The sequence below is a fragment of the Onychostruthus taczanowskii genome, unplaced genomic scaffold (assembly GCF_017590055.1).
Source record: "Onychostruthus taczanowskii isolate IOZ18803 unplaced genomic scaffold, ASM1759005v1 scaffold32, whole genome shotgun sequence".
In the NCBI taxonomy this organism is placed as follows: Eukaryota; Metazoa; Chordata; class Aves; order Passeriformes; family Passeridae; genus Onychostruthus; species Onychostruthus taczanowskii.
In genome coordinates this window covers 1,661,906-1,674,302 of record NW_024500572.1, presented here as the reverse complement: position 1 = coordinate 1,674,302, position 12,397 = coordinate 1,661,906, and the positions used below count along the sequence as shown (strand labels likewise).

The 12,397-nt window shown below is 50.2% G+C and overlaps 1 protein-coding gene across 1 annotated transcript in view; it reads left to right on the top strand.

The window, feature by feature from the left end:
- Positions 1 to 7,099: 7,099 nt before the first annotated feature.
- The window catches only part of AACS (acetoacetyl-CoA synthetase), a 36,516-nt gene continuing 31,218 nt past the window's right edge, over positions 7,100 to 12,397 (top strand). Inside the window, exons 1-2 of the mRNA XM_041410325.1 lie at positions 7,100 to 7,319; positions 10,379 to 10,482. Of these exons, the coding sequence (XP_041266259.1) occupies positions 7,202 to 7,319; positions 10,379 to 10,482 (222 nt within the window). The 5' untranslated portion in view covers positions 7,100 to 7,201. The remainder of the gene's footprint in view (positions 7,320 to 10,378; positions 10,483 to 12,397) is intronic.

Here is a 12,397-nt window from a genome sequence, read left to right as displayed (position 1 = left end):
CCGCCGCCGCAGCGCCGCCCGCCGGCCGCGCCGAGCAGCTGCGCCCGCACGGGCGGGGCTCCCGCGGCGGGGAGGAAATCGCGGGGAAAGCGGCGGGGCTGGGAAAGGCCCTGAGGGAAGCGGCCACAGCGGGTCCGGCCCTCTGCTCCGCCACAGACAGGGCTCTGTCCCTCTGCTCCGCCACAGACACGGCTCCTGTCCCTCTGCTCCGCCACAGACACGGCTCCTGTCCCTCTGCTCCGCCACAGACACGGCTCCTGTCCCTCTGCTCCGCCACAGACAGGGCTCTGTCCCTCTGCTCCGCCACAGACACGGCTCCTGTCCCTCTGCTCCGCCACAGACAGGGCTCTGCTCCGCCACAGACACGGCTCCTGTCCCTCTCCTCCGCCACAGACAGGGCTCTGTCCCTCTGCTCCGCCACAGACACGGGTCCGGAGCGCTGTGCCTGGTGCCTCAGGTTTAGCTTCTCTAGTTTTCAGATTCTGTGCTGCTTTAGGGTGTAGTTGTGAGCTTTATATTAGTGTGGTCTCTTCACAGAGTAAGGAGACAAAGCAATTTCTTCTCTAGCTGGGGACCAAGGACAAATGATCCAAATTTCAGGCCCAAGAGCACAAACATGGACTGAAGAGAGAGAAAGAAGCAGGATGGGACTGCATAACCTAAAGCTATAACTGGACAATTAACTCCAATATGCAAATGGAGCAGAACTTATCAAAGTGTGAAACCCTGTGACCGATCATCTTTTTTGTGACCGTTTTTGGGTGCAGCCCTGGCTGGGCTCTTGTGCTGCCCAAGGTGGATCCATGGAGGCCTTCTAATAAATAAATCCCTGCTTTTTTCTGTAACTCTGGCTCTGTTCTAGGTTAGCCTTCACAGGGCATCGTGCCCAGCTCGGGGCTGCTGAGTGCAGGAGAGATAAGGAGCTGCTGGACAGGGTCCAGAAGAGGCCACAAAGATGATTTGGGGTTTGGAACATCTCTTGTGAGGAGAGACTGCAGGAGCTGATTTTATTCCCCTTGTTCTTGATGTTTAAACCGTGTGTGGCTCAGCCTAGGACCGGTAGCTGAGTAGACATTTAGAATATAGACATCTCTGCCATGGCCTTTTTCCCAGTTTGAGTCTGGCCAAAGCACTTATTTTCACATTTAGCAGAACGGCCTAGACATTTCAGCATTGTTTTCTATTTGGCCCTGGAAGGCTTGGGCCCACATCCAGGGAGGTACTTAGGATTTGATTTCAGCAGGATACAGATGCTTGACATATTTATAAATTTTGCTTTCATTTAAGATTTGCTGATCTGTTGATACCTGCGTAGAGTCTGAAGCCTCATGCTCTTCCAGGTTGGTAACTGATGATATTTTGGAGGTTCTTAGGAGGTTTCTGTCAATTCCACGTTGTGCTTATACTCTGAGCACACACTGAATGTCAGTTTCTGAGGCATTTCTTGCATGTTACATGATACAAAAATACTCTTGATCCAGGGAGGTACTTAGGATTTGATTTCAGCAGGATACAGATGCTTGACATATTTATAAATTTTGCTTTCATTTAAGATTTGCTGATCTGTTGATACCTGCGTAGAGTCTGAAGCCTCATGCTCTTCCAGGTTGGTAACTGATGATATTTTGGAGGTTCTTAGGAGGTTTCTGTCAATTCCACGTTGTGCTTATACTCTGAGCACACACTGAATGATTTCTGGGGAATTTCTTGCATATTAAGAGCCTCATAAAAAAAACAAAAACAAAAACAAAACACTTTTATGATAATTATCTGTCCTGAGTGTTGCTTTCTGTGCCTGGTATAATTCTTTGCTTTGCTTCCAGTTGGCATGGCCTTCCCTTGTGCTGTTTATGGTTCAACGGGTCTTGTTTGTGCAAATTTGGGAACATTCTTATTTCTCTGTGTGAATTTCTGTGGAGGAATCCCCTCAAAATCCCTCCTCCAAAGTGCCTGTTGTGTCTTCCCATCTCTTCTTCACGGAGTTCCAGGGGCCTGTGGTAGTGGCTGTCCTTTGCACGAGGTCAGGACAATTTGGGAAAATTCCTGGTATTTCACTGATATCCTGGCCTGTCTCAACGAGCCATTTCAGGTGAGTTTATCTCTCCAAATGCCCAGCTCTTGTGAAATTACGTGGTATTTCACCCTCCTCGTTTAAATAAACGAAACAGTGGCTGCTCAAAGAATACATTGCATCATGGCATGAAGCACAGACCTCAGCCACACTCAGCTTCCTACTGAGGAGAGCTGGGAGGTTTCTGGAAAGGTCCTCTGGTGAGGGGCTCACTGCACAGAGAAAGTGTGCTTCTCTATTTCCTCATCTGCACCAACAACGGTGTAAGGTGTCTTACTCAGAGATAGGGATTTAACAACAATTTGAGCAGTGTTTAGAAAAAAATTGGGGGCTTCTAGGGGTCTGAGTTTTAGCAGGTCACGGGGTTTTCTCTTTAAAAATCATCATTATGCTCAAAAAAAGTGGCATGGCCTTAAAGAAAGCCAGCTGATGTTACAGTTCTGAACCTCACTGACCCTCATATTTCTGTCTTTGCTTCATCTCACAGCCTCAAGCTGTCACAGCTGATCTCTTTATGGCCATTTGTCATTTAGGCCTTTTTTCCTTAATGTTTGCCCCATGAGGTTTTTCTTGCAACGTGTCAGTATTTCTTTTATTATTTTCCTTTTCCCTTTCCCTTTCCTTTTCCCTTTCCCTTTTATTTCTTTTTCCCTTTCTGCAAATGCCTTTGATTTTGATTCTGGTTACTTGTACTCCTGACACCATACAGAGGTTGCAGAGATCATGGACATCAAATGAGCCAGGAATTTCTTATTCTTATCCAGACTCATTAACCAGCTGGCTGATGCTCTGAATATAGGATTAAAAAAAAAAAAAAATCAAAAATCTTTAGAAATCTTAATCCAGTTGTTGGTTCAAGGGATCATGGTCAGGCCTCGGTGTATTGCAGAGATTGCCCTGAGGTATTATTACAAAACTTTTATCTCATAGATTCTGGCGTTTCATCAATTTATTCTTGCAGGTGACTCCAGGTTACCTCAGAGCCCTCAGTGGGGTTGTGCCATCAGCAGAATTATTGCTGCTCTTCAGCTCTGGAGGATCTTCAGAACGGCCCCTGATCTAATCTGAGGCAGAAAACATGATTTCATTTCTACCCCGTTATTACTATTAGCAGGCATAAGGCAAGGCTTAAAAAGATTTGGGGATGGACAATTCCAGTTAATCTTATTCAGGCTATTTTCCTCCTCCTAATCTAGTCTCCAAACTAATTTCAAGAGTCACTGCAGTCCTGTTAATGCCCATTTTCTCTAAAGGTTTGCTTCATTTTCCTTCTTTTACTTCTGATTTTTCCAAAGTCACTTTTGAAAGAGGGAAAAACTGGTTTGGATATGGGAAAACTGGAATGAAGCAGGGAACAGGGATGCATAAGTAAGGATACAATAGAAAATAGTAAGGATACTATCCTCTTAAGTAAGGATACAATAGTAAAACTGCTGCTAATAAGTGAGAAAGTGCTGTCAGGCTTTCCCAAAAGCCCACTTTTATCAGCAAATCCATCATTCCCCTTCCTCCCTGAGCTTAACTGGGTCAATCCTTTCTAAATTACACCTTTTTTCAGCTCAGCAAGAGGATTTTTGGGTCCCTTCTCAGGTGATTTAGCTGCTGATTTTCTTTTTAGGAGCGCAGGTTGCTTTGGGTGGGTGAAAGCGGGAGTTTAGCTGCTGCTTTTAGGAGGAAACCCTCGGCAGAAATGGTGTTTGAGATATTGCAGTGGGCTCGGGAAGGAAGGCGGGGGAATGACCGGCCCTGGGGCTGGCTCAGGAGAGGTCGCATGCCCGCCATGGTCCGGTTGACAGGGTGGTGTTGAGTCACAGCTTGGAATCGATGACCTGAGGGGTCTGTGCCAGCCGAATCGATTCGGTGACTGCGCTTTTTTTATCCTAAAACGGGAACGTTTCGGCATCGCCTCAGCGCTGAGGGACCCCCGCCCCTCCCGCCGAGCGGCATGAGAGCGCTCCGCTGATTGGGCACACCTCCCCCCGATCCGGCCGCTCATTGGCCGCCAGCGAGAGGGGCTTGAGAAACCTCTGCGCTGATTGGTCCCTGCTGGCGTCGGCTCTTCCCCCGTCGGGCCAGCCGCGAGGAGAGCGGGCTCTGGGCTGATGTGGGGCCAGGCGCGCCGCAGCCAATCAGGTGCGGCGGCGTCGCGGCCGCCGTGCGCCGCGCGGGATCCGTCCGCAGCGCGGGCCCGCCCGTCCCTGAGGGGCGCGGCGGCGGCAGGCGGGGCGCGGAGTCACGGCTTGGCTGGGTGGGAAACGCTGCTGCGAGCATCGGGGCCAGGCTGCCACCCAACACCGCCTTGTCGTCCAAGCCGGAGCCCTCAGTGCCGCGTCAGACCTGTCCTTAAGCACCGTGATGCCGCCACCTCTGTGGGATGGACATTGCAGTATCTAAATACTCTTTCTGGGAAGAAGTTCTTAATGTTCAACCTAAACCTCTCCAACCTAAACCTAAACCTCTCTCCTGGCGCAGCTTAAGGCGCTGTGCTATCACTTGTTCCCTGGGAGCAGAGCCTGATCCCCCAGGAGGCTGTCCCCTCCTGTCAGGAGCTGTGCAGAGCCACAAGATCCCCCTGAGCTCCTTTTCTCCAGGCTCAGCCCCTTCCCAGCTCCCTCAGCCTCTCCTGGGGCTCCAGACCCTTCCCCGGCTCCGTTCCCTTCCCTGGAGGAGCTTCCTCCAGCCCCTCAATGTCCTCCCCGAATGGTGAGGCCCAGAACTGGGCACAGGACTCGCGGTGTGGCCTCACCAGAGCGCAGGGGTCAGGAGGCGGCCTCACCCTGCTGAGCTGTGGCCCCCTCAGCAAAAATGACAAATGCCAGCTCTGCTTCCAGTCCCACAACCACAGGTGGCATCCAGCAGGTGTTTGCTCAGGTGTCACTCTCCACCTGCTCAGGTGTCACTCTCACCTGTCACTCTCCCCCTGAGCCTCCTTTTCTCCAGGCTCAGCCCCTTCCCAGCTCCCTCAGCCCCTCCTGGGGCTCCAGACCCTTCCCCGGCTCCGTTCCCTTCCCTGGAGGAGCTTCCTCCAGCCCCTCGATGTCCTCCCCGAATGGTGAGGCCCAGAACTGGGCACAGGACTCGCGGTGTGGCCTCACCAGAGCGCAGGGGTCAGGAGGCGGCCTCACCCTGCTGAGCTGTGACCCCCCTCAGCAAAAATGACAAATGACAGCTCTGCTCCCAGTCCCACAACCACAGGTGGCATCCAGCAGGTGTTTGCTCAGGTGTCACTCTCCACCTGTGCCACACGTGGCCCTAAGCTCACCCCAGAGCAGGGCAGGCTGTTTGTTCCTCACCAGGAGGGGTCTGACACAAAACCCCCTGCCCCTTCTGGGTTGTGAAGTGTTTGTGACGCCGACAGAGCGTTAACCTGCAACACGACACGCGGGCAACCAATGTAACTTATCTCTTCCACAGATTGCAGGAAGAAGGATTCTCCAGGCAGTCCCAAGGCCATTGAACCCCCTGGGACCTGGACACTGCAGCTCCCATCCTGCCTTCTCCCTTATCTCTGTGCTTGGCAGGTGTCCGGCCCTGGATTTCACACTTCCACTGACCTCCGAGCGCTGCCAAGGCGAGGGAGGCACGTCGGGCAGATAACGTGTTCCCATTCCGCCTCCCTTAGGCTCTGGGGAGAGTGATTTAAAAATACACCAGATTTAAGGTCTGTGTCGAGGCAAATAAAAATTGTGGATTGTTTAAATCGCATTTCCTTCAAATTTAATAAAGGGGTTGTGTTCTGGTAGCACAAAAATCTAAATGACGAGCAAGTACACAATCTACTACATTTATTTTACTTTCATATACAGTTCACCCACATAAATTCCCATCAAATTCCCATTTTTTGAGGTTTCCATGACTTAGAAACAAAACCATGACCTTGAAAATAAATTACATAAGCAGCATGGGTACACCTCAAATGGAGGAGTCGTTTAGGTTCTAAAAGCCCCTTAAAGATCACGGACTAGCATTGAATTGCACACTAAGTGCTTTATTACCACCAATTCCCGGCTGAAATCGGCTGCTGCAAAACCTCGACGGTCACTAGCAAGGCGCACATTTAGAAAGCAGAGCAGCAATATTAAGTTTTAATGCAAGGGGCACGCTGTGCAGGCTGGCAGCTTTACACAAGCGCAGCTGCGATGGCGAGGCCACGGAGAAACGCGCTTCTCGCCTCGCTTCTGGGTCAAAACCACTTGTTGGTACTTCTTCAGGCCTCCTTGGGGGGCGAAAAAAAATAAACAAACAGAGCGGCGGTTTTATTTTACTTTCATATACAGTTCACCCACATAAATTCCCATCAAATTCCCATTTTTTGAGGTTTCCATGACTTAGAAACAAAACCATGACCTTGAAAATAAATTACATAAGCAGCATGGGTACACCTCAAATGGAGGAGTCGTTTAGGTTCTAAAAGCCCCTTAAAGATCACGGACTAGCATTGAATTGCACACTAAGTGCTTTATTACCACCAATTCCCGGCTGAAATCGGCTGCTGCAAAACCTCGACGGTCACTAGCAAGGCGCACATTTAGAAAGCAGAGCAGCAATATTAAGTTTTAATGCAAGGTGCAGGCTGGCAGCTTTACACAAGCGAAGCTGCGATGGCGAGGCCACGGAGAAACGCGCTTCTCGCCTCGCTTCTGGGTCAAAACCACTTGTTGGTACTTCTTCAGGCCTCCTTGGGGGGCGAAAAAAAATAAACAAACAGAGCGGCGGTGGTGACGAGCGCGGAGCGATGGTTCCTCCCGGTGCCGACGCGGTGTCTGGTGACCTTTAGAGGTGACAGGGACCGCGCGGCCGCTCCCCATTCATCCAGCACCGCGGTCACCCCGCGCTGCCCGGGCCGTCCCCGCCGCCCCTCCCCGCCCATCCCGTTGTCCCCGTGTCCCCGCTGTCCCCGCTGTCCCCACCGCCCCTCAGGGGGCGGGGCGGGCCGCACCGCCCCGCACTTTTCTCTGCGGCGGAAGGTTACGGAGTGATGCGTCCGGCGGCGCCTTTAAAGCGTGCGCACGGAGGAGGGGCCGCACTCAGCGCCGGGGCGCGGTGGGAGCGGCGCGCTTCGGGCCGTGAGGGTGCCTGCGGGACGGGTGGTGCTCGCCTCGCTCCGCTGCTGCTGCCGCCGCCGCCGCCATGTCCCGGGAGCCCGAGATCATGGAGTCGCAGGTGATGTGGGAGCCTGACACGAAGCGCAACACCCACATGGACCGGTTCCGCGCCGCCGTGGCTAGCAGCTGTGGGCTCCGCCTGGGTGAGCGCTGGGCGGGGGCAGGCGGGCGCTTCCCGGGGCCGTGCTCGGGCTGTGGGGGCCGGCAGGCGCTGCCTCCCCGGGGTGGCTTCACCGTGGGCCTATCCGTGTGCCGCTCAGGGCTCGGTCCCCGTGGGTGCCCGCGCACCCCCTGGGCAGGTGGGCACAGAGCTGCGGGCGGGATGCTGTGCTGGAGCCTCAGGCAGAGGCCTCCGGGGCAGCATCCGCTGGAGTGAAGGTATGCGCAGCCGGGAAGGGCAAACAGCCTTATCTGCGGCTGGATGGCAGCCCGGGCAGCGCTGCCTGCCGCGGCTCCCGGTGCGCGGGCAGGGCCGGCAGCGGCACCGCAGTGCCTTTGTGTTTTAAAGGGATGTGGGAAGGCGGGCTCGCTGTCGCCGTGGCTGAGGTGAGTGTAAGCCTTAGTGCATCCTTCAGCAGCAGGGGCGTGTGACACTGGAGTTATGGTCATTTCAATGTGGGGAGTGCGTGTCTTCTAACAGGTATTTTGGGAGGTGAGTGGTGATGCACGGGCTTGTTCAGTGGTGGAAGTTGCTGCGCATCTTCCGTGGCTCTTGAACTGCCATCCCTGCTCTGTGCTTGTTCAGAAACACCTGTGTGGCTGTGAAGAGGTGTGTGGTTCTTCAGCTTAGAAACAACCTGTTGCTTCTGAAATGAGGAGGGCTTTGATGTCCAGAAGTGTTTCTGACTCAGAGTTTGGTTTTTCCCATAGCTGCTGGCTGTAGGCTTCCATGTCTCTGGGCTGTCAGGAGTCAGTGGTGCTGGCTCTTGGGGCTCAGCTACATCATGGGCTCGGTAAATTGCAGTGCATGTGGAAGTCAAACCCTTCTGATTAGTTAGTTTTATGTCATTCTGTCTAATTATTTGGGGCCTATATTAGATGCTTGTGTAGTTTTCCTGTAATCATTTGTCTGATGGAGGGTGAAAGGAGTCGTTTGGGCCAGTGGCTTGGAAGTTTGTCAGTCCAGTGTAGGTGTCAGTGGCGTGAGCAGGCACGTTCTGGAGTGGCAGCAGTGTCAGTAGTGCTTCTGGCAGTTCATGTCTAGAAAACATTTCCTCACCTTGATTACTGTATGGGTAAGCCAAGTCATTATTTTGATTGCTGGTGCTTTCCCATTGGAATCCAGGTGTGTAGTGCCTTAACTCTGCTGCTGGATGGGAAGCAAGTTAATCCAGGGTTTTAAGCAATTCCTGCGTGGAATGATGTAACTGGTGCACAGATGATCAAGAGCAAATGCAGTTTTAGATGGGCTGCCTGTTTATGGCTGAAACAACCAGAACTCTTTTCATCCCACTTGGAAGTGGCTTTCTCTACTGGAAGGTGATTCCTGTGTATATTTAGAAACCTTTGTCAGCTTCCATTAGCCTTGCACTGGTGCTCATTGGTGTGAGTGCTATTCACAACAAAGAATGGATGCTCTCCAGCATTAAGATGTGGACTCTCTGAGGAGAGCTGAGGGCAATATAGTCCCTTAGAAAATGGCTCTGCTGGGCTCTGGAAATGCAGTAACAAAAATCAGTTTGATTGCTGAGTAACAGGCCTGTGCCCTGAAGGACTTGCATGCTGATGCTTATTTGGAACAAACTGTATAGACAAACCAGAACAAACTGTTTGTGCTGTAAGAAACCAAATTAATAGTGACCTGTAGCTTCTTGCATATATCAAATGATTTGGAGCAGGGGGTACAATTGGGTTTGGAAGGAGGAGATGGAAACTTGAGTTCTTCTTGTGTCAAGTCTTATCTCTGTGCAGGTGAAGTGTGGAGTAGAGGATAATGATGAGTAACTTTGGAGTGTAAAAAGGGTGTGTACAGGCTGGGATTTAGGAAATAAAATCTGTGTTATGGAAAAGAGTCTTTGCCTTGCCTATCAATAATACCATGGGGATAATCTCACTTTGATGGGAAGGATTGATGTAGGAGTAAGATGTGGAAAGGACAGACTGTGTGGGGAAACAGACAAGCAGTGGCTAAGTGTGAGTAACAGTGCAGAGATGGTTTTGAGTGTTTTTCTTTTAAAGAGCTGGAAGATGTCCTCCTTCTAGAAAAGGGATTGCAAGGATGACTTTTGCTGCAATTGGCTGGTTAACAGGCTGAAAAAACAGAGATAATTGGTGAAAATGCCTTTGAGTGGTTTAGCTGAAAGCGTTGAATAGGGAGCAGTTGGCAAGCAGGAAACTTTCTGTCACTGATGGCAGAAACATTTAATTGGTTGCTGGCATAGCTTCAGATATTGTGGCCATGATGAGGAAATGTCACTTCCAAGCCTGCAGTGACAATTGGCTTCAGCTATTCATATCTAGAACTGTTTTACACTGATTTTCAGTGTTTAGTTTGAATTGTGGGGTTTGCTGTGCGTGCTTCAGGATACTTTGTGTCACGATCAGGTAAGACTTCAGCTGCTTATGTGCATGCTTTTAATGACAAGTTACAATCTAGCTAGTAAACATCTTGTTTGACTTCATTCATGCTGTTTCAGCATGAAAAGGTGAAAGTTGCAGTCTGTCAGACCTCATATCCACTGAAAATCAGCCGTGCTTCCTGTGACAGCGATGTTGATGCCACAGTTGGATAAAGAGTGCCTCTAATCTCTGTGTCCCTGAGCTATCAGAGGCCTTTGACCCCAGACTGGGACCTTACAGCAAATGCCCCTTGTCAGGAAGCCTTGTTTATCTTTTGCTGTGTGAAATTGTCCTGTTGATAGATAGGAAGTGTCAACAAGCAGGACTTGTTTAATCTTCAGCTGCACTGGTGGCAGGGGAGTGTGTGCAGGTATTGCAGGGAGTTGTTAGAAAAGGTCACTGTCTCTGTGGTGGCAAATGGCTCGTAGCAGGCAGGTGAAGTGGTGCCATCTGTTCAGGTGTCCAGGTAGGCTCTGGGGTTCTGTAGTCACTTGCTTTCAGCAGAAGTGATCTGCTCTGGGGTCACATTTATCTTCCTAATTGTTTTAGCCACAAATTTTCTTTATCTGGGGTATCCCTAATTGTAGTTTGTGTAGATCCCTGTGATTCTCTCATAATGCTGACACATGTCTATTGCTTCCAGCCAACTATGATGATTTATACCAGTGGTCAGTGGAGTCCTACTCAGACTTCTGGGCAGAATTCTGGAAGTACAGTAACATCGTCTGCTCTCGCCTGTACGACGAGGTAAGTTCAGTGCTTACCTTACAGCAACACAAAGGGGAAACAAACTCCTCTTACAATCAACCTTTTGACCTCTTCTTAGAACTCTGGGAACTGATACAAGGAATTGGCCTAGTCCTGAATTTCCTGGTGTGGTGGATGGTGCTGTTCTGTTGCTGGCACGCTTTAGGGCAGTGAAACCCTTGAGTTTGGTTGTCCTGAGCAGTTCTGTGGTGTCCTTGTGCTCTTGCACACCTTGTCATTCCTGGCTGCTCGTGGGGAGCCTGCCAATGCACTGCCTTCTGCCTTAGGGTTGTGCTGGTGGAATATCATCCTGGTTTTGTACATGCTGGCATTCTGTCAAGTCAGTGTTTGCCTTCCCTGAGTCAGCTTGCTTGATAAGCACAAGTGTTACACTCTGCCTTTGTGGAACTGGTTATGGAGGCTCTGCAGTCAGGTGCAGGCTTGAAATATCTGAGGGAATGCTGGTGGTGGAACACCAGACAGTGCCACAGAGCTCCTCTGGAAGAAAGGTGACTCTGCAGATCCTGCCAATGGAGCCCTTGCATAGTCCTGGTGTAGGATATCAACATCACCCTGTGCTTTTCCATCTGGGGGAGATGTTGGGATAAGTACTTGAACATGCAGTGCAACCTTCCTGGGATTTAGTAGGGAGGACTGGACTTGCCTTAATGCCTGGAGTCCCTCTGTTCCAGAGCCCTGAGAGTACTGGCAGCCCTGCAGAGGGGACTGGTAAGCTTCTTTTGACTTCTCCTGTTTGACTGATTTCTGTACTGATAGCATAGATCAAGTGGTTCTTCCTGCCAGGGGACTGTGTGCTCAGGTGTCTTATTTAATGTGACCCACCCTTCAGAGAGTGAATGCAGCAAGAGTGTAAGGGCTAGCCTGCTTTGAGGTGTGTGGTCTGAGCACTATCAACACTTAAATATTACATTTTCAATAGAAGCTAACTCAAACTCTGGGAACTGTCAGAGTAACTCAGCTGGTCTCTGGTAGCTAGAGGGCTGAAAAGTTTGATTTTAAAAGTGTCTTGATTCTGGCTGTCTGCTGGAAGTAAACATTGTTTTGAGGTAATTTTGATGAAACAGAGTTGACTCTTTTGTTCCCAAGTGGTGCAAGAGCTTCTACTTCCACAGGTCATTCTGAGAAAAACAACAAAACCTTGTGTAGACAGAATAAAAGCAGGCAGGATTTTATTTAATCCTAGTGAAGGTTCTAAGTGTGGGATGTAGATATGCTGATGTTGCTCTGTAGCAGTTGACATCTGTGACATGAACAGAGGAACTTCAGTGTGCAGAGCAGGGCAGCACTGGAATGTAACTTGCAGGCAGCTGCTTTTGCATGAGGGATGTGTCTGAATTTCTCCTTTTGCTGTGGGAAGCCCCTGACACCTGTTGGCCCTGTGGAGGGGCCTCTGAGGGGGGGATCAGCTTGGCCATCTAACAAAGTACCACTGCCAAAGACTGAGCTTAACTGGGAGTCACAGGTATTACCTGGGGAGAAAATGCTGGGGGGTGAGTCCAGCTCCCTGTGCTGCTGGGGCTCTTAGAAACTCTCTGAAGGGTTCTTTCCACTGCAGAAAAAACCACTTATTTTGGATCTTGTCCTGGAAAATGTTGAAAACATTCTGCTCACTTTTCTTCAAGCTGAGGAAGTCAGAAATGAGTCAATTTTAAGAGCAGCTTCTAATTGCTGCAGTAATGTATGTTAGTATGAAAATCATTTGTGGAGCCTGAGTTGATAAAGTTGATAAGATGTTGTAACTCAGTTCTTGGCAATTGTTGGGAGCAAAGAAATCTGAGCTCCCTTTTTTAGAAAGTACATTTGAAATAAAATAATGCAGCAGTGCACTTCAACATGAGTTTTAACTTAAAAGTTAATTTTAGGGTTGCCTCCAGTAATACATACACTGCTCTCA